The sequence below is a fragment of the Diprion similis genome, chromosome 14 (genome assembly GCF_021155765.1).
Source record: "Diprion similis isolate iyDipSimi1 chromosome 14, iyDipSimi1.1, whole genome shotgun sequence".
Taxonomy (NCBI): domain Eukaryota; kingdom Metazoa; phylum Arthropoda; class Insecta; order Hymenoptera; family Diprionidae; genus Diprion; species Diprion similis.
Window position 1 is genome coordinate 8,082,026 of NC_060118.1, and position 21,690 is coordinate 8,103,715.

At 39.8% G+C, this 21,690-nt stretch overlaps 2 protein-coding genes across 2 annotated transcripts; both read right to left on the reverse strand.

Annotated features, from left to right (window-relative positions):
• Positions 1-558: 558 nt before the first annotated feature.
• Positions 559-10,088, reverse strand: LOC124414463. Its single transcript, XM_046895412.1, has 14 exons — positions 9,575-10,088; positions 8,881-9,251; positions 8,559-8,781; positions 7,989-8,208; positions 7,605-7,896; positions 6,923-6,983; positions 5,186-5,405; positions 4,812-5,103; positions 3,945-3,951; positions 3,011-3,529; positions 2,310-2,680; positions 2,004-2,226; positions 955-1,174; positions 559-862 (listed from the first exon to the last, which is right to left on the reverse strand). The coding sequence occupies exons 1-14, from the start codon at positions 10,047-10,049 to the stop codon at positions 559-561; spliced, it is 3,798 nt and encodes a 1,265-aa protein (XP_046751368.1). The 5' UTR covers positions 10,050-10,088.
• A 1,776-nt stretch (positions 10,089-11,864) lies between these two features.
• Positions 11,865-14,452, reverse strand: LOC124414971 (UDP-glycosyltransferase UGT5-like). Its single transcript, XM_046896173.1, has 5 exons — positions 13,896-14,452; positions 13,205-13,575; positions 12,883-13,105; positions 12,311-12,530; positions 11,865-12,218 (listed from the first exon to the last, which is right to left on the reverse strand). The coding sequence occupies exons 1-5, from the start codon at positions 14,368-14,370 to the stop codon at positions 11,918-11,920; spliced, it is 1,590 nt and encodes a 529-aa protein (XP_046752129.1). The 5' UTR covers positions 14,371-14,452; the 3' UTR covers positions 11,865-11,917.
• Between the last annotated feature and the right edge of the window lie 7,238 nt (positions 14,453-21,690).

The window sequence follows — 21,690 nt, forward strand, 5'->3', positions numbered from 1 at the left end:
TTCATATGGTACTTTTGTGGCCGAGCACATCAAAACGTGATCTTCGCCTTTCACATACTCTTCACCAGCTGTGCAAGTCACAAGCGTACAGTTCAACAGTGCAGACAAGGAAGGTTGCGGCGCAGTACGTAATGCGGGATATTCCCAGACGTTGTGTAAACTTCATTCGAATCTAAAAAACTGAGAAAACATGCGCTGCTGTGTATTCTTAAATGTTGTTTCATGCTTCCGACGTGTGAATCCACACAAATTGTGACTTAAATTGTGGTACCTTCAAAATGAACGAAAAATCTTGCTTTCCGAAAATTGTGAGAATTTTTTAAAAAGATCGGTCGGGAGTCATGATAAATGAATTTGTGGGGAACATGATTTATTCAAGATCACCAAGTTATTATAATTTGATTACTTATACCGCTTAGGCTACAGTCGTTATTTGATAATAAAATTGAAAGCGTTCAATACTAATTACTGACATTCAAGTAAATTGATGCGTTAGGTAATACTACACAAAATATCACTCCCAGCGAATTCTTTAGTGCCACATTTCCGCTGCGTTAATTAATATACTTTTTTCTTCCTGCTGACCAACAGCTGTGAATACTTGAGCACACGAATACTGTTAACTAATATCCTGTATAATACAACCAGTATCAAGCTAAGAGCCGTCAAAAATCCAGCAGAAATTAAGAAAATCAAGTCCATGTCCTGCCGCTGATACCAAGGATCGTCGGCGGTCGTCGAGTGGAGATGAGGAGCACCCTTGTGACGTATCACGTGTTCCGTCCACCAAACCGCGTTCTCCAATGAATTGTACGGCTTGTCTCTCATCAAATCCCGCAACTTCAACATCCGTTGTTTGTAGCTGGAAATAGAGTGTAATTAATGGTCCCGAGATCATTTGGTCACTTTATAAATGGACAATTTTTCACAGGCTAAATTCCACGTCATACGTACCCGCCATTCTGCACAACGGAGTGTATCGCGTCAAGTAAATCTTCGCTGTTGAAATTGAGGATTTCCAACTTCTTCCCAACCCCCAGGGACGACATTTTGTCGATTATTGAATCCTGATCGACAAATACTGGTAACCCGATCACAGGAACACGGTGAGCAATTGCCTCTTCGGTACTCTGTAGCCCTCCTTGGTATATGAAAGCTTTTATATTCGGATGCGCTGAACAGACCAAGTATTGGAACCAGGAATTGGAACAATTTTTCAAGTAGTTTTAATCGTATTAGTATTATGCTAGTATGTAAGTTTGACACATGGATTCTTCTTCATTGTTGAAAATTTTTGTTTTAAATTTACTAATAATGTATAGGAAGCGTTATTCGAGTTCGGTATTGGGAATTTACTATACCTGTAACAAGTAGTTGAACTGTTCGTAATTGTGTGATTAGTAATCAATTGCATCATTTAGTAAAATTACCAGACGTTAGTACGATAAGTAGCGTAAACTTGGATATCATTATTCCAGTTATAATATACAAATTTAATGCAGTTGAATAACAGTTTGTTAATTTTATCACATAAGTGTAGAAACTTTATGATAAATGTATAATATAACTGGGGGACAGAAAAGTCAATGTAAACGATTCGATCATTTTTTCAATAACTGTACTCGTAGAAAACGAATTTCAAATCCGGCTGATGTATTTTGCTGCTCAAGCAGCAAAATTATCAGAAGTTGATGCAAATTTGATGAGAATGCTGAATCATTCACTTGCAAACAGCAAATTTTGACTATCCAATGTGGAAACAACCAAGTTTACTGCGACCAATATGAGTTAAATTTTACGAAAGGGACAATTGTGATCAGTGACGCAGCAAATTCTCTCTGATGAATTCAAATTATTTCACTAACTATAGATCAGTAATTCGAGTGAAAAATCAGGATTCCAAATGATTTCGCATCAGAGATATCAACGAAATACCCTGAAACGTCACGAAGTACAACAAATTGAAACAGTTCGAAAAGTGAACGACACCACATCATCATTACCTAGAATGGACTGCTGTGGGGCCCACTTCATGATTATCACGTTGTCCGGCTGGCCGGGAAGAAACTCATTCTCGAATTTCCAAATAACGGTGTAGGGCAGTTTTGAGAACGTGGTGACGAATTCACCTCGTATTTCATCACTTAACAAGGCGCTTTTGACGTTTGATCCAAGGCTCATGTATATGAAACCTTGCGTAGCTTCGTCCAAAATCTTCTGAAGATTCTGTGTCAAAAAGTAGACCAAGATTATGCATCAAACATCTGTTGTTAATGAGATGAGCAAATACTGTGTCTTGAAATTTTTACCTTCGAGAGAGGTTTCACCTGCTCCGAGACGTGAAATCCACCAATGTCAATAATCTTTGGAGTGTTTGGTCTAACGTATGTGATCGGTGCATGTTGATTAACAAAAATCAAGCTAATGTTTCTCTCAAGATCTCGGAGATCAGGTAGATTATTTCCAAAATATTTTCTTGCGATCGCCTGATTTGCTGGCATGAAATCGGTCATGTACCAGTACAGAAATCTCCACGTTTTCACGAAATTTTTCACCCTCTGCCATAGCGACAACTTTCCCACAACCGTCGCACCGCAATCCCAATTCGATGGGTGAGAAGACAGTATGGGACTTCCAATTCCGTACTGAACATTAGCAGGCAGCGCCAGAGACGTGATACCTTGACGACATGTTGAAGACTCTATTAAAATTCAGTCCAACTGAATACCACAATAACGTGATAAACAGATGTTGTTTGAAAGTTTCAGGCATGGGAATGTCAATAATTGAACGATATTAAACCATCAAAAATGTTGTAAATCACGAAATAGAAGTGCTTCATAAAATAGGTACACTTGAAGGAATAATATGTGCGATACTTAAATATTTTCATCACAAAGTATTATCGTACTGAAACCCTTCCAAAATTGGGCCTCAAATCAATTTGTCAGTTCACCCTTATGGAAATAAAATTCTTCATTGATTTTTATTCGCCATTTGAATCACTTGCCTATAATTGGGACGTCAAACCGTTGACCGAAGGACAAAAATGTGGGCCAGTAAAGCATTTCGATAAGTAGAAGATCAAACCTTTGCCCACTGTTAGGTGCATAGAGGCTCATAAGTTCTGGAAGGTTTAGGATACGTTCGGTATGCAATTTACCCCGATCAGACCATTCTATCACTGTATCAAACCAAGCTTTGTTTCTCCGCTGTGCTACCCAATCCACTTTCCCCAGAAAGTCCCTGTATAGAAAATCGATATTTATCTCCGTGTAGTTTTTCAAGGCTGGATCGTCGACTGGGTCAGTCGTCACGACAACAAGCTCATGGCCTCGCTCTCTCAGAGCCATTGTCAGCCTTCGAAAAACGATTTGATGACTGATCGAAGGCGTCGGACATATGGCCAATATCCTCGAAGCCCAACCCGGGTGTAAAGCACACACGAGTACCACGAATGCGGCCAATATCACTTTCCGTGCCATGACGTTCGCGTCTTCGACACACCACCAGCACCGTACACCACAGACTGTGGTCCGAAGCACGAAGCCAACTAATGATAATACATCTCGTATTCGGCGTCGGATAACAGTATCGCGTCACTGACACCTGCCGTTTTTTAACCTATCAGTGGGCATAACGGAGAAATTTTTTGTCATCAATGTATTCCTGTATAATCAGCTTGTAGATGAGTTGTTCCACACTTTTCTTCACATCAATGCTAAAAGCGAAACAGTCGCACGGAAGTAGACGCAATTCAAGAATTCGACACTTCTCTTCACGACATCCATCACTGCTATGCTAGCACTTGCTTTTGTGCGTCAATCGGAGAATCTCGTAAAATTAGTGAGGTATCGCAAAAAATATCTTCCCATCGAAGTTGTATGTGTCGTCAATATGCTTGTTCTTACTCACATTTATTTTGCAATATAAATTCAATTTACCTTGGACCTGAAATAACATGTTTTCTCGAAAAATGCGAGTTTTATGACAGAATCACATTAATCACGACGGTTTCGTCCCATTAAAACATCCAACGCTGCTCTAGTTTTTGTCTTCATTTCTCACCATTGGACTTTATCCGTTTGCGGTATACAATCTACACTCATATATTAATTTGTTAAACTTACTGAATATGCGATCGCTATTGTCAAAAGGTATATTCATAAATTCGTCAACTTGTTTCTCGTCCATAAAGCGCCTCGTGTAGAACGAATGTGACTTCGAACCACTGCATGTAGAATTGAACCCACCAAACTTTTTACTCGTGAAAACGATTGGTGTAGAACCCATACCCTCTCCTTGTAGCAGCAGGGTTATTCAAGAATGGAAATAGATAGACGTGTCGTAATTTCGTTGCAGCATGTACAGCTAGGTGAAATATTGTACGTATTATTACACGGAAATCTCACGTGACTCGTTCGAGGTTGGATAGTTTGAGCGAACTGACGTAATTGAAAGACACGTGAATGTTTCAGATTCAGGCGGCATGGATAAATTCTTGCTTTCAAGAAAATTCTGTCAATTTGAGTATCAAATATTATCAACACTTCTCTGAAATTGTTAGTAACTATAGGAGAGGGAAATACGGCTTTATGTCCAGTGTGTTTGCGAAAAATATGATTTTATTCAATCGAACGAGTTTTCACAAGCGTGTTGCATAGCATAGTCGGGGTGTCGAATTATATACATTGGAAGAATCGATTACTTACTTACATTAAATTACATCAATGTATCACATGTTTCTGATATAGCACATCACTCCTCACCATGTGTCTTTTATAGAATTCGCATATAACAAATTAATGTACTTTGTCTTTTTTAATAGCCGCTATCTGATACTTGAACACACGAACACTGTAAAGTAATAATTTGTACAACACGACCAGTATCGAGCCAAGAGTCGTCAAAAATCCAGCAGAAATTAAGAAAATCAAGTCCATGTCGTGCCGCTGATACCAATGATCGTCGGTGGTCGTCGAGTGGAGATGAGGAGCACCCTTGTGACGTATCGCGTGTTCCGTCCACCAAACCGCGTTCTTCATCAAATCGTACGGCGCGTCTCTTATCAAGTCCCGCAGTTTCAGCATGCTTCGTTTGTAGCTGCAAACGATTAGTATAATCAAAGCCGTAGTTCGGTTGCGATTCTCGATTCTGAATGCAAAGAGTGTTTCCTTCTACTCGCCTGTCATCGCGCACGATGGAGTGTATCGCTTCCATTAGATCGAATCTGTCGACGCTAAAGATGTCCAACTTCTTACCAACTCCAAGCGAGACAATCTTGTCGACGTTAGATTCTTGGTCGCAGAAAACTGGTAATCCGATCACAGGAACGGCATGAGAAACTGCCTCCTCTGTGCTCTGAAGTCCTCCTTGGTATATGAAAACTTTTAAATTGGGATGCGCTGAAAAATATCGTGTTTGAATGTTGAACGAATGTTTCAGGTATCGTGAAGTTACAACGTCTCATTAAAGTGAGGTATTCCGATAGTAGTTGTGCGCAGTAGCGTGCAGGCTTAAAATTTTAGCGATTCGATGTTCGCTAATATTAACTATGCACGTAACTGCTGTCGATTATTAATGCTTGGTATTCCGATGAAACTATAGGTGCTAGATCAGCATCTGTTTGCTTGGATGAGGCGAACGTTGTCAATCTGTACGTGACTTTTGCTAAAAGGGGAGGAAATGGCTGTTTCAGTAACGTGAATAACTGCTTCATAATTATCACTTAGACAGCAGGATAGAGAGAATATTTGTAACGAAATGGAAATGAATTTGAAAAATACCCAAGTCGGGGACGTAACATCAAGTTTCTTCAAGGAATATTCAGAAAATTGGATTATTTTTGTTCCTCGGAACATTTCTCAAAGTTAACTGACACTGGTATCTTCAGGAAAGAACGTTAAATGATGCACAAAGTTACCCAGAACTGACTGCTGTGGAATCCACTTCATGATATGGAAAATGTCCAAAAAATTTTCGCGATTTCTTATTTTTTATACCAAAATTGAATTTTATTTTTGTCTCCCATCAGAGTAAGTGCTAAAAAATACTCAAAAAAAAAAAAAAAAAAAACTTTCTGAAAGATGGCTGTTTACAAAAAATATTTGAAGGTCCCTAACCAATTGTTAAAATATTTTTCATTTATATTTATGTGTATACCCTACGAAATTATGAATACGAGTAATATGTATACAGTTGGTCACAGCTCTCACGCTGTCAACTGAGCCGTGTACGTTAGGGATCTCGTACGGAGATAGCCGAGCGGCGCCGATGAATGACGAAGACGCCAACGAGTGAGAGTTACCAGGAGGGACCAGGACGGACGACAGTGAACTAGCCTTACCTGAAATTCGACAGTGGCGTCGCCACTTTCGACCGGTCCGATTCCATATAAATACGGGCGCCTCGCGCGCTCGCGTCATTCAGTCTGAGTAATTCGCGCGCTGGCGTCACTGTCGTAAAGGGGTAGCCTCGTCTACGGGTTGATTACTAATCTAGAGTCATTTCGTTAGATTTCACTGGTAGCATGTTCTTGGAATTCTCAAATTGTCGAAAGATAGTCAATTTCAGTAGAGCGCTGAATTCGATAGAAGATAGAGTCAATTGTAAAAGAACTTTCGCATAGTGCTTAGTCTGTTATTTTCTAATTTTGTAAAGCTTTATGTTTGATTATTCATTTTTTTTTCTTTTATTATGTCGAGTCTTTGATTTATTTTTATTGTTCCTCAGTTCCATCGATCACTAAAACGTCAGGTTTTCTTGAAAAATGCAAGTTTTGTAATAAAATGCTATTTAACTTGACGATTCTTGTCATAAAAACATGCAACGCTGCTCTAATCTTTGTCTTTATATCTCATAATATAACTATATCCGTTCATCGTATAAAATCTATAGGCAGATAAAAAGTTGTTGGGTTTACCGGATGTGCAGTCGCTAGCATCGAAAGGAATATTTATCAATTCAATAACTGGTTTCCTGAGCTTAAAGCGCGTCGTGTGAAACGAATGTTATTTCGAACTACTGCATATAGAATTGAACTTACGAAACTTTTCTCTTGTGGAAACGATTCGTATAGAATCAATGTCTCCTCTATGTAGCACCAGGGTGATTCAAGAACGAGAGAAAAGAAAACCGTTTCGTAATTTCGTTGCAGCATGTATAGCTAGGTAAAATGTTGAACGGATTATCCATAGACATGTTATGTAACTCATTCCAGCTTGGATAGTTGAGTTAACGGGCGTAATTGAGAGACATGTGAATGTTTTGAATTCAGAAGGCATTGATAAGTTTCTGCTATCAAGTAAATTCTACCAATTTGAGTATAAAATATTATCAACACTTCTCCAAAATTAAAAGTAATTATCGGAGACGTTGACATGGTGCTACGTTCAGTGTGTTTGTGAAGAACATGATTTTACTCAATTTAATGAGGTTCTACAACTGTGTTGCATAGCATAGTTGGGGTGTCGGGTTATAAAAATTGGAAAAATCGATTACTTACTTACATTAAATTACATCAATGTATCACATGTTTCTGATATTGCACATCATCACTCCTCGTCATGTGTCTTATAAAATTCGCATGAAATAAATTAATGTACTTTGTCTTTTTTACTAGCCGCTATTTGATACTTGAACACACGAATACTGTAAACTGATAATTCGTATAACACGACCAATATCAAGCTAAAAGCCGTCAAAAATCCAGCAGAAATCAAGAAAATCAAGTCCATGTCCTGACGCTGATACCAGGGTTCGTCGGCGGTCGTCGAGTGGAGATGAGGAGCACCCTTGTGACGTATCACGTGTTCCGTCCACCAAACCGCGTTATCCAAAGAATCGTACGGCTTGTCTCTTATCAAATCCCGCAAGTTCAACATCCGTTGTTTGTAGCTGGAAATAGAGTGTAATTAATGGTCCCGCGATTATTTTCTCACCTAATAAATGGACAATTTTTCACAGGCTAAATTCCACGTCATACGTACCTGCCATCCTGCACAACGGAGTATATCGCGTCAAGTAAATCTTCGCTGTTGAAATTGAGGATTTCCAACTTTTTCCCAACCCCCAGAGACGACATTTTATCGATTATTGTATCCTGATCAGCCAGTACCGGTAACCCGATCACGGGAACACCGTGAGAAATCGCTTCTTCGGTACTCTGAAGTCCTCCTTGGTATATGAAAGCTTTTATGTTTGGATGCGCTAAACAAACAAAGTGGCCAGATATTAAATTACTCTCTCAGGTAGTATCTATTAGTACTATAGTGCTACCTTTTCTTTATGCATTTGGTTGGCGTTCTGTGGGAGTAATGACATTCACTGTGATTAATATGACTTCACTTTTACAAACGGGGAAAATTCCGGTCCAATTATGCGACAATATTTTTTCTGAAGATTTCAAATTTTCGCGCTAGCAAAAATCAGTAAATCGGGAGAAAAATCAGGGTTTGGAATATTATCCCATCGTAGATATCACTGATACACCTTCAAACGCCAAACTATAAACAAAATTAAAACGAATGGAATAGTAAACGAAACCTTCCCGTCATTACCTAAAATGGACTGCTGTGGGGCCCACTTCATGACTACCACGTTGTCCGGTCGGCCGGGAAGGAACTCATCCTCGAATTTCCAAATAATTGTGTAGGGCAGTTTTGAGAACGTCGCGATGAATTCGCCTCGTATTTTATCACTCAACATGGCACTTTTAACATTCGATCCAAGGCTCATGTATATAAAGCCTTGCGTGGCATTGTCCAAGATCCTCTCAAGATCCTGCGTCAAAAAATAAATCACGATTGCATCACACCTTCGTTTTATGCGTAAAGAACCTACTGAAATTATTCAAAACTGTAATTGTCTTGGCATTTTTACCTTCGAGAGAGGTTTCACCTGCTTCGAGACGTGAAATCCACCAATTTCGATAATTTTCGGAATATTTGGTCTAACGTGTGAAATCGGTGCCTGTTGATTAACAAAAATCAAGCTAATGTTTTTTTCAAGATCTCGGAGATCAGGTACATTATTTCCAAAATATTTTCTTGCGATCGCCTGATTCGCTGGCATGAAATCGGTTCTGTACCAGTACAGATATCTCCACGTCTTCACGAAATTTTTCAGTCTCTGCCATAGCGTCAACTTTCCCAAAACCGTCGCACCGCAATCCCAATTCGATGGGTGAGAAGACAGTATGGCATTTCCAATTTCGTACTGAACATTAGCAGGCAGCGCCAGAGACGTGATACCTTAACGACATGTTAAGAGACTCTGTTAAAATTCAATCCAACTGAATAACACAATAACGTGATAAACCGATGTTGTTTGAACGTTTTAGGCACGTGCATGTCATCAACATCAAACAATCGAAAATGTTGTGAATCACGAAATAGAAGTGTTTCATAAAATAGGTACACTGAAAGGAATAATATGTGCGATACTTAAACATTTTCATCACAAAGTATTATCGTACTGAAACCCTTCCAAAGTTGGGCCTCAAATCAATTCGTCAGTTTACCCTTGCGGAAATAAAATTCTTCATTGATTTTTATTCGCCATTTGAATCACTTGCCTATTATTGGGACGTCGAACCGTTGACCGAAGGACAAAAATGTGGGCCAATAGAGCGTTTCGATAAGTAGAAGATCAAACTTTTGCCCACTGTCAGGTGCATAGAGGCTCCTGAGTTCTGGAAGGTTTAGGACGCGATCGGTTTGCGATGTATACTGTGAAATCCATGATGTTATTATATCAAACCAAACTTTGTTTTTCCGATTTGCGACCCAATCCACTTCCCCCATAAAGTCCCTGTATAGAAAATTGATGTTTATCTCCGTGTAGTTTTTCAGGGCTGGATCGTTGACTGGGTCAGTCGTTACGACAACGAGCTCATGGCCTCTGTCCCTCAGAGCCATTGTCAGTCCACGAAACACGACTTGATGGCTGATCGAAGGTGTCGGGCATATGGCCAAGATCCTCGAAGCCCATCCCTGATGTAAAACAGACACGAGTATCACCAATGCGGCCAATATTATTTGCCGTGCCATGATGTTCGTGATTTCGACACACCACTAGAGCCGTACAACACAGACTGTGGCCCGAAACACGCAGAACTAATCATAATCCATCTGATATGTCGTGTACAAAAAACGCTATCTGTTTGTATACGCTCTTATTCATCTCGCCGTAGAGCATGAATACGCATTTTTTTTATTATGAATGTATTCTTGTATATTGAGTTTATAGATGAGTTCTTTACATGCTTCGTATCAAATGCTAAAGGTAACACACATTCTTACAGACACTCTGGAGTTTTTATTTTTTTTTTCACATTTCGTCAGGCCCACTGCTGATAGGCACGTGTGTTTCACGCGTGAGACAGCGAATCCAGTAGAACTGGCCTTGCTCAGTATTCTAAATTATCAATTTAATAATCAGTTTGCACACACTGTTAGATTGTAAGAGTTTTTTGGTAAGATGAGTATTAAATATAATTTGTACTTCAAAGAATTGGTCGTCAATTTAAAAAAAAGTCGAAATAGAATATTTTCAGTATGTCGGTGTGTATGAATTTGGGGTGGGGTACAAAAATGCGGTAGGAAATCGTGAAAGTCAAATTACCGACAGGTAAAAACGTAGAAAGACCGTAAATACGAAAAGATGACTCGTACGAAGATAAAAACTGAGAACGCAAAAATGTGTAAATAAATTTATCCTGACATTTTTTATACGTGCATGGCCAAGGTGACGAAGGCAAAATATTGAATTGCGATAATACCGAAGTATCGAAAAGTCGATTTTTTTATGTCAGACTCGTGCCTTTGCCGAAAATCTACGAATCCGAATTTATCAATGACGACTGACTAAAGACTCGAAAGGTTGGAATCCCGAAACCCGCTAATGGCCAGAATGCCGAATGATTGGATGACGTCAGAAACACGTAAATTCTCTTCAACTCCACGTGGATCCGGTAGGCGATGTCCAGTACCATTTAGCATAAGGCTACGTGACTATAACAAACGTATTTCGGCCGTTTGGCTTTCTGGCCCTTCTGTATTTTGCGGTTCATAATTTTGCTCGTTCTGAACTACGATTGTCGACAGCTAATTTTTTAGATTTTGCGGCTGCTCGAAGGATTAGTCGCTCTTAGTTTTCGAATTCCGGAACTTTCATTTTTCTGTATCTCCACATTCTGTGCTGTGATCATTCGAAATGCAGACTTTTCTGAAAGTATTTTATCGGATAAAAGACCGTTGGGTTAAACGAACTTTCGGAAAAACACTTAATTCTACTAGGTGATCTATCGAAATTACTAATTCCGGTACACTGATCTTTTCGTTATTTTGAAATTCGTGTCTCGAAAATTTCGGATTTTGGACCAGTCCATTTTTTGCATCAAGATTTGGTAGGGTAAACAGTCTGTGTACTCGCCTAGCAAAACTCAGCACAATTCGCGGATTTTTTAGTTTTTGTATTTTTCAATTTTGAGTGCATTATAAATTCGTACCAGTCATCACAACGTAGCTGAATTCTCGAAATATTGGTATCTCAAAAGTGCTGGGCTGGCGGAACTTTCGTTTTTCCGAATCTGCCAGAGAACCATTCAAGTTGGAAAACCGGGATTTACGGCACAAACTAGCACAAGTCTAGCACAACGTTCAAAAGTGTCGATTTTTTTATGTGTTGGGCCAACTTTCCATGTATAAATGAGTACGTATGAGTGAAATATGATGTTTTGTCAGGCAAATCAATTTCTTTAAGTATATTGCATAAAAAAGTACAGTTCAGGTATCACAGATCATAAAAAAAATTAGAACAACAATCGATCAGTCACATTCAATTAAAAGAACACATAGCTGATACGACATATTATCACTGTTAAAATACATCTTTTGTGACATTCGCGTGGAACAAATCAATCTAATTTGTCCTTCTTGCTGCCGGGCAGCCGATATTGAACCACAAAAATACTGCGAACCATCAACTTATGTAATAAAACTAGTGTCATACTGAAAGCTATCAAAATCGCGGTTGAAATAATGAAAATCAGGTCCATGTCCTGCCGCTGGTACCAAGGATCGTCGGCGGTTGTCGAGTGGAGATGAGGAGCACCCTTGTGACGTATCACGTGTTCCGTCCACCAAACCGCGTTCTCCATCAAATCGTACGGCTTGTCTCTTACCAAATCACGCAACTTCAACATCCGTTGTTTGTAGCTGGAAATAGAGTGTAATTAATGGTTCCGCGATTATTTTGTCACTTAATAAATGGACAATTTTTCACAGCCTAAATTCCACGTCATACGCACCTGCCATCCTGCACAACGGAGTGTATCGCGTCAAGTAAATCTTCGCTGTTGAAATCGAGGATTTCCAACTTCTTTCCAACCCCCAGAGACGAGATTTTATCGATTATTGTATCTTGATCAGACATTACCGGTAACCCGATCACAGGAACACCGTGAGAAATTGCTTCTTCGGTACTCTGCAGTCCTCCTTGGTATATGAAAGCTTTAATATTCGGATGCGCTAAACAGAAAATCCGACTACGTGTTGAACTAATTTCTACGATGGTATTGATCGTATAGTCGTCTAGTGGTACGTTTTTTATGCAATGGGATTGCGCCTTGTAATAGAAACAGAGTTTACTGTGACTAACTTGAGTCATGTCTCACAAATGAGAAGATTAATGGCCCCGTTACGTAGAAATTTGCTTGTAATCAACTCTAATCATAACTAAAAAAAAACCTATAATTCGAATGTAGGATGAGATTCGAATCGACGTTGAAACAGGATTATTGGCTATATACATCCGAACGTCAAATAAAAGAAAAAAAGGTTTCATTGCATTTGAAAACTTGAAAAACCATGTCGTCATTACCTAAAATAGACTGTTGCGGTGTCCACTTCATGATTATCACGTTGTCTGGCCGGCCGGGAAGGAACTCATCCTCAAATTTCCAAATAACAGTGTAGGGCAGTTTTGAGAACGTGGCGATGAATTCATCTCGTATTTCATCACTTAACATTGCACTTTTGACGTTTGATCCAAGGCTCATGTATATGAAACCTTGCGTGGCATTGTCCAAGATCCTCTCAAGATCCTGCGTCAAAAAATGAATCAAGATTGCAATATTCCTTCGTTTCATGCATAAATAACCTACTGAAATCATTCAAAACTGTGATTGTCTTGGCATTTTTACCTTCGAGAGAGGTTTCACCTGCTTCGAGACGTGAAATCCACCAATTTCGATAATCTTCGGAGTATTTGGTCTAACGTGTGAAATCGGTGCCTGTTGATTAACAAAAATCAAGCTAATATTTTTCTCAAGATCTCGGAGATCAGGTACACTATTTCCAAAATATTTTCTTGCAATCGCCTGATTGGCTGGCATGTAATCGGTCCTGTACCAGTACAGATATCTCCACATCCTCACGAAATTCTTCAGTCTTTGCCACAGCGTCAACTCTCCCAATACAGCCTCGCCAGCGTCCCAGTGCGACGAATGAGAGGAAAATACTGGGTTGCCAATTGCGTAATGATTATTGGTAGTCAAACCGAGAGACGTTAGACCTTAAAATCATGTTAAATACTGTGTTAAAATTCAATTCACCGTAATGATATATGGTAGACAAATGTGGTTAAAACGTTAGAGTTACGTCAACAACTTCAGTTACAAGATATTACACAACCAGAAATGTTGTGCATAATGAAGTTCAGCTGCTTTACGATGTTCACTATCGGAAATATTTCGTGCGATGTACAAAATTTCTTATCGCCAAACATTTTCACACTGAAATTGTCGCTTCTCTAAAGAACCTTTTCATCAAATCATCAGTTTCAAATTTTTTCGTTTTTTCCAACAGTTTCTTCTTACAATAAATATAACTTGCCTATGACTGGTACGTCAAATCGTTTAGCGAGTGGTAAAAATGCAGGCCAATAAAGCGCCTCGACAATCAGTAGGTCAAACTCTTCTCCACTATCAGGTGCGTAAAGGTTCCTGAGTTCTGGAACGTTGAGGATGCGATCAGACTGCGACTTGAACGCGGGAGCCCAATTGGCAACGACGTCAAACCAAGTTTCGTATTTTCGGTTCGTAACAAAATCCACACGTTGAATGAAGTCCTTGTATAAAAAATTGATGCTTATCTCAGTGTAGTTTTTCAAAGTCGGATCGTCGACTGGGTCCGTCGTTACGACAACGAGCTCATGGCCTCTATCCCTCAGAGCCATTGTCAGCCCACGAAACACGATTTGATGGCTGATAGAACTCGTTGGACATATGGCCAGGATCCTTGACGCCCATACCTGATGTAAAACAGCCACGACTAGCACCAACGCTACTGATATCAAATGTTCAGCCATGGTTTTCGCGTTCTAGAGACATCACCAGCACCGCACATCACAGACTGTAGTCTGAAACATGAAGCCAACTATTATTAATGTACCACATTCGAGGTTCAAGGACGTGGCATCCCACCACTTAAATCCATAGGACGATATGACTCGGCGATAAATGCGGAAGACCAAGAAGTCGACGGGACGAAATCTTAAAAGTCAAACTATCGATAATCAAAAACGTTGAAATACCATAAATTTATACCGACATTTTTTTTTATGAGAATGCCCAAGATTACGAAGATGGCAAAATATTGAATTGCCGAAATACCGAAGAGTTGAAAAGTCGACAGCGAGTGTAGTGTATAAAACAAAAATTTTTTGCGTTCGTTGCCAATGCTTTAACGTGATTCCAGACTATAATTTATTACATTCATGCTCTAAGGCATCAGGTTTTTTGCTACCAGCTTCACTTCTTCCATTTCTTACATCATGTGTCAAGGGTATGGAAAGGCGCATGTGAAACACACGTGCAACGGCGCCAGCATCAAACGAATCATTTGATGTTGAATATAAAACAAAATCGATTCAAACCAGTTTCTTTTAACGGCTCCACACAAATATGATTTTAGTTACATAATGAACGGGGTCTCCAGGCTCCAGTAGTCGAGGATCTTTCGCAACGTCGGAAAAAAATTCGATGAAATTTTGCGGTAATAGACTGCTGAAAAATGAATCGCAGTTATACGCGTGTTCTCGTTTCTGTACACTGTGTCACGGGATACTTTTCATCTTCTATCATGGATCATCACTCTGAATCGATCAGCTTGAAGAAAGGAGAGTACAAGTCCAACACGATTTTCTGTCGCATCTCTATAATTGGGACCGTATAATAAAGACTTTCTTCTTCTCTCATCAACATTTCCCGCAAATGGTCAGGTAATGACCGTCCGCAATCTAGCGATCTTACACACTAAATGAAGAATTTTTTTTCCTTACCCATTCCGTAGTTTCTAAGTACCTACCTTAGTCACCAACACGGATGTAAAAATCTCGCATCATTTTCTTGGTGTTCATTCGTCAAGTGGAAAACGAACGGATTTGAATTTCTTATTCGACTTAGCCGAATCGCTATAAGGAAAAAGTGTTTTCTCGCGTAATTCATCTTCTGGGAAATGAACATCTCGTTTGCGGAAACATCGTTTGTAGATTATTTGATCGATAATAATTTCACAGACCAAAATATTAGACTATTCTTCAAATATACTCTGAAATCTTGCGAGTTGAGAATGAGAGGGATGAAGAAGTTGACGTATTCAGACTATATAGATAGAATATGTATCCATCTTGCGGTGTGTTTATAATTCACTTTATCTACGAAGGGGCGAAGTTTGCATAAGTGAGTCAAGCAAGGAGCTCCGGGAAAGAAGAAACACGTCGACGAATTGCTACACCGTCAATTTGTCCGGTTAAACCCTGCAAGTGTCTGGTTTCTCGTTAAACTTTTCTTTCATCCCCGTCAGCTGCTGTCGATTTAATGAAGGGCGTTGTATGCGGGACTTGTTATTTTACTTTTTTTCCAACTTTATTTCTATTTATCTTATTTCACTTTCACCGTGAAAAATCGATCGTATAATTTACATCGGAAAAAATGAAGAGTGACAAACTATTATCGTCAACTACTTTTACGAACGATACCGAAGTGAATACCGTTTACAAATTCAGATGTTTTTTTCCTCTTTTTCTTTTTGTGCATAATACTTTTTTTTTAAACCTTTTTCATCTTTTTTTTTTTTTTTTTTTTCTAGCTTCTATACCGGCACGGAATTCCCAGACCATCAAAAACTAGGCTTGTGGGCAAATCCCGAGGATTTTCCGAGGTCGGAAATGAGGTTTGTAAAATTTCATCAAGGATTACGCGTTCCGAAGAAGTTCGTTTCAATTTCGTATACCGTTCCTGCTGTCCCTTTTTTCTCCGTCCTTCGTTTTTCCAGTTCTTGCCTTAAATTTTTTTTTTTTTTCTTTTACCTCCTCGTCTTCTTCTTTTCCTTCCTTGATTTCAGCATCACCTTCTATCTCGTACTCCCATTTTCGGATCTAAACCCAAATATATCCAACTTTTTTCCCCAGGGGTTAGCTCAGGTCTAACCGGCATCCGTTCGATAGGTGAAAAGGCGTTTTATCCTCTCCGCAGCGGAAGTATAACAGCGTCGATGCCTGTACTTTGTGCTAAAATATCAAGGCGACTTGAGATTAATATCAGAAATTCATTTTCTCGCAAAAGATTTCGGCACAAATTTTTGCTCCGCTATATTTAATTTTTTCGTATACATCGTATCTTTATAACGACTTGTTTTTTGTTTTGTTTTGTTTTTTTATTATCCTGACGTTGCAGAGAGCGTATATTGCTGCGTAGCCAAGCTCAGAGAATTTATGAGGATCTTCGCAAAATTCCGCAAAATCGCGAAGCCGAATTTCTTGGCGACATTGTATTGCGAGGGTTCATGTACCGAGAATTTGTGTAGTTCGAGAGAAATGGAGGCAAGTGTAATTAAGCTGGGTCTCCTGATATTTATTCTTCTCCGTGATACAGGGCATTCCATGCCAAATTGTCCAATTTTCAATCCTGTAGATCATTTTGTATTTGATTTATCTTCTTATTACAAATTTTCCTTTCATTTAGCTAACCATTAAAATGAGCTTTGACTCGGTTAAAGTATTCGCGTGAACACCGAGCTTATTTCTCACAGAATTCTGTAATTAAATTTCAGCTATTCGACACCATAGAGAAAGACAATTCCAAGCTTTATGTGATGATTCAAAATTCGCTACGGTAAATCCAAAAACGATGATAAGAGAAAGCAAAAATACATCTAATTTGCATGAAAATTGACGTATAGAAGGTTTTAGAAGTCGCTGATTTGAATCGGAGGTTGAAATCCCTCTATTTCAAGTGAAATCAGAAAATTATTCGAATTTTGTAGAAACTTGATTTCACTCAAAAAACGTTAATCGAAATATGCAAGCTCAAATACTGGTTATAAAAAAATGAATACAAAGGCTGGACAAAAAATCTTGAAGAAGTGTTGATCCTTGGTGGACTTGGCACAGAATGAGCTATAGGGTACTCAACACTAATACAGCGGGCCGAGAGTCGAGGAGAGGGAAACTCATCCAGGCTTGAAGCTGGTCCCCGAATACGGCTGGCGTGGATTTTCATCACTTTCCGAAGTTCCAGGGTCGCCAAAAGTTTGGCTCGTATAGTCGTGGACCCTCGTCCTGACTTAAGACGTTGCCCCAGCGATAGGAGCCTACAGCGAAATCCAAAATAAGCCGAAAGTGAGGGAAGTATTATAATGAGAAGAGTTCTGCGTACAGATCCCGATACCGATATTTTACCGACACGTTAGATGCTTTACAGCTCAGACTCAAACCCTTTTTTCAAATGTCGGTAAGTGTCGGTACCGGGATCTGTACGCAGAACTTTTCTAAGTATACTACCCACGGGTGAAAATGTCGTGATTGGCAATGCGGAAAGAAAAAATTAAGCAAAAACCTTCCACGTCGCCTCGGCTAATTACTCGAGGTTCCAGGGGCGTAATTTCCTGTGTAAGGTAAACTAAAATTATTAGAGCGTGATGAAAATTAACCTGAATCGCAGAGCGCTGAGCTGTGTAAAATGGCGCCTGCCTTCATGGAGTGAAGTTTAACGAGTTTTTAAAAACCTCAAAGATCTCCCGGTAGGTGGCGAGGTTTTTGACAAATCGGGCAAAACAAAAATGACGCTTCGACCGCAATTTATTCGACCGTGTTTCGCGTTTTCTTGTGTGCGGTATACGATGCATTTTCCACAGATTGCACGGGCGGAACTCACCTGGTTTTCTCACAGATAAATATCGCCCGTGTAATTTATCAAGATCTTGTATTTATACGCGAAAACCTTGCGGTGCTGAAATATCCTTTCCTCGGTTTACGACCGTGCCGCATAGTTTCGAAAGGTCAGGGTTGAAATTCCGAAATTGAAAAGTTTTCGAAGCGCCAAATTCCGGATTTGTTTGTGGTGAAACTTAAAGCAAAGAAATCAAAGTTTCGAGTGGTCGAAACCCGATGCTCAAAGTTCCGAAAGTCCAAAATTCCGAAAGGGCATAACTCCGACAAGTCAAAGTTTCGAAAGTGCGAAAATGAGAAAGAAATTCCGAATGATTAAAGATTTTCAATCCTGTAAATTTATGGCTTGGTGAAATTTCACCATTTTGATCTTTCTTTGTTTTGTATTTTACATATTTTTAGGTTCGGAATCCTGGCCATTCTGATTTTTGGTTTTTCACATTTTGTAATTTTCCGAATTTTAATCTGTCGAAACTTTGCTTTATTATAACTGAAATTTTTGAAATCTTGCATTTCCGAACTTTGAGCCGTTGGGTGTGTGACCATTCGAAACTTTGTTGTTTCGTAAAATTTTCGTTTTTTTTTGCTTCAAGTTTCGTCACCAAATAATTCGGATCCAGACGCCGTCGGGAGTTTTAAAATTCAAATGTATTTCAGTTAAAATCTTTAATTTGATCTTAACTTTATCCGGAGTTTTTTTTTTTTCATGAAACTCGTCATCAGGCAGTCAATGCTATATTTTGAATTTATAATTTTACAGAAACGAACTACACAGTCTTGCGAACAATTAATTGCAATGAATTATTTTTTCAAGTAACTCCATAAATCAAAATTTTTATCCATCGTTTAAAAAAAACCGTAAGAAATGTGTAAACCTTGAACCTAAATCTACGATATAAGAATATATGTAATCGCTGTTAGATGTATGTGACACACGTTTTACACATGCAAATAAATCGCAGAAGCAGTCAGACGTGCGAGGGCAAAGGGTGAAAAGAAAATACTCGGGAAACGTCGTGTCGAACAAGCTGTACCGTTGCTTTGCCTGTCCGACGATACATTTTTGACGTCAGAGAAACGTCGGAGCGTCGTTTCACCCGACGAAACCCCGAGGGAATAATATTTTAGGTTTTATTTTCGAGCCATGTACCTGCGGTATTCCGGGTGTGGCGGTTGATGTTTCGCCCGTTGATGTCTGTGATTAAAATTCCCAGCTTCGTTGCTAATTACTTTCCCAATAGGAGGGTAGTTTTTAGACTCTCTTTTACTTTCTCCACCTACTATTTGCGGTAGGTACATTCTATCGACCTTGGAAAAAGACCTGCGAAGTAATTATCGTCTCAAGTTTTCCAACGTCAGGATGAAACGTCATTCCAAAAAAGAAAGAGATTGCGGACATCGAAGTCTACAAAAGCACATAAGCCTGGCCTGTAACAGAACCAGCCATCAAAGTCTAAAAGAATTTGGCGACCTCGTGAAAGACTTCACATTCAATCTCCCGCCGACCTTTGACCTGAGAAATAAATCCTCGGCCGAAGCTGGCTGATCTTATATTTCTTTGCAGCTCTTTATTTCCTGGCTTTCATCTTTCGCAAGTTCCTTTTAAGGTGCTTATAAAGACACGTTGTACACCTCGTAAACGCGGGGATGCAAAACTCCTATACCGCTTAAGCGATCAGAGTGAAACTTGGACAGTTAATGCCTTATTTTGGCAAAAAGTGGAGCGTCTATTTACTTTTTCAAAATTTGGAAAAAAATTTTACAGATTCGTTACCACCCACAGAAATTGACCAAATTTTCACAGTTGCACGGAATGGATCGAACTATCCGGTATGATACCACTCGGCGGTGAGGAACACACATTTTGAGCTCAGTTCTATGAGATTTGATGGTGAAATGACGAAATAGCATCTGATATGGTTTTCGTTGGAACGAAATTAATAAGGAACAGAGTGACGTCGTAAGACTCGTTTCAAGAACGTGGATTTATTTTTATCCCGGACGTGCAATTGGGGGGCTGGAGCTGTACTTCAATGCCGGGGTATTGAAGACTCCCTTTGTAGTTTAAGCTGGACGCTGACTAGGCCGACGAATTTACGACGAGTTTTTGTCCGGACGTGAGAAAAGCGAGAGGAGAGAGCCGAGCCAGAAAACTCGACAGACATGAATCTTTCATCAGTCCTCGCCTCCAGCCTTCCACCTTTCATTCCTCCTCATCCCTACGCTTCGTTCCCGATCTTTTGGACGCCGTCTTTTCCCGCGTTGAGCTAGGTTAGGTAGTGTTAAAGAGGCACTCGCCGTCCCCTTAACCGTGTGACAATGCAACGCCTTATAAATTTTACGTATACCCCTTACTTGCCGCCAAAACTCGTTGTCAAAGTTCACGGTAGAATCTTTGTCTCTGAAGACTCGAGTCGCTATACTCACGAAGAATTTTCATCCTTTTACTCCTGACCATCCGCCGTGATTATAAGCGTACTGGATCGACTGATTCCGGAAGGTCTGAACCTCCGTTCAATCGACTCGAGAAAGCTTACGACGAAGCTTAGGACGAAGGAATTTATCCCCGAGTGCTTTCTTAGGTCCTTGTAAAGGACATCTCGTCCTTATTCGGGCACCACTCATAAACTGCTGACGGAGGTATTATTATTTCGTCGGAATCGAGTCTCCAGACATGAGAAATAATCGATCACCCTACGCCATGCTGTTAAGGCATCAGAGCGATGGAAAGCACCGATAAGATACAAGTTGATGCTGTCGTGTACTGTTTTATTTATGAATTATCGATCAGGAATTCATATTGGCTATGAAATAATTCAAGGTTTTCTCCTACCCCCCTCTCTCTCTCTGTCTCCCTCTATGATGCATGATGAATTTAATGATGCTGCGTACGAAGTGACCCAGAACACGGAGAGAAGGTATAGGAGACATTGCGGAAGGGTGAAAGCTCTCTCTCTCTCTCTTTCGTACTCTTTCAGCGCAGAAGTCTGTTTGCGTTTCTCCTATCCACAGGCAATCCCAATCGCTGACGCTTTGCTTCCGGCTGACTTGCGCCAAGGCTCATATCCTCGCTACATTAACGGGAGCTTGACGTATGCGCACTCACACTCGCGAAAGCCAACCGCCAAGCTCTGTCAATAGGAGTGAATTTCCGATTTCATCCACCTCACTATTCCTATCAGTTTCCCGCCACTACCTTGGTAAACCTAAACCTCTGCCGGGATAACTCCCGGTTTATATGCCCTATTGAAATGCACCTCGATATTCAGATATGATGGAAATATCAGCGGAGAAAGAGACGCAAACATTGAATCAAAGAAACAGGAAATGCTTTTCATTACGCTACTCTTCTCGTCTTTCAAAACGAGTTCTGCTAATGCAGACGTAACGTTATAGACTCTTCAATTTGATTCGCTACCCGCATTCGCTGTATGGTTGATTAAAAATAGAGGTTGTGGA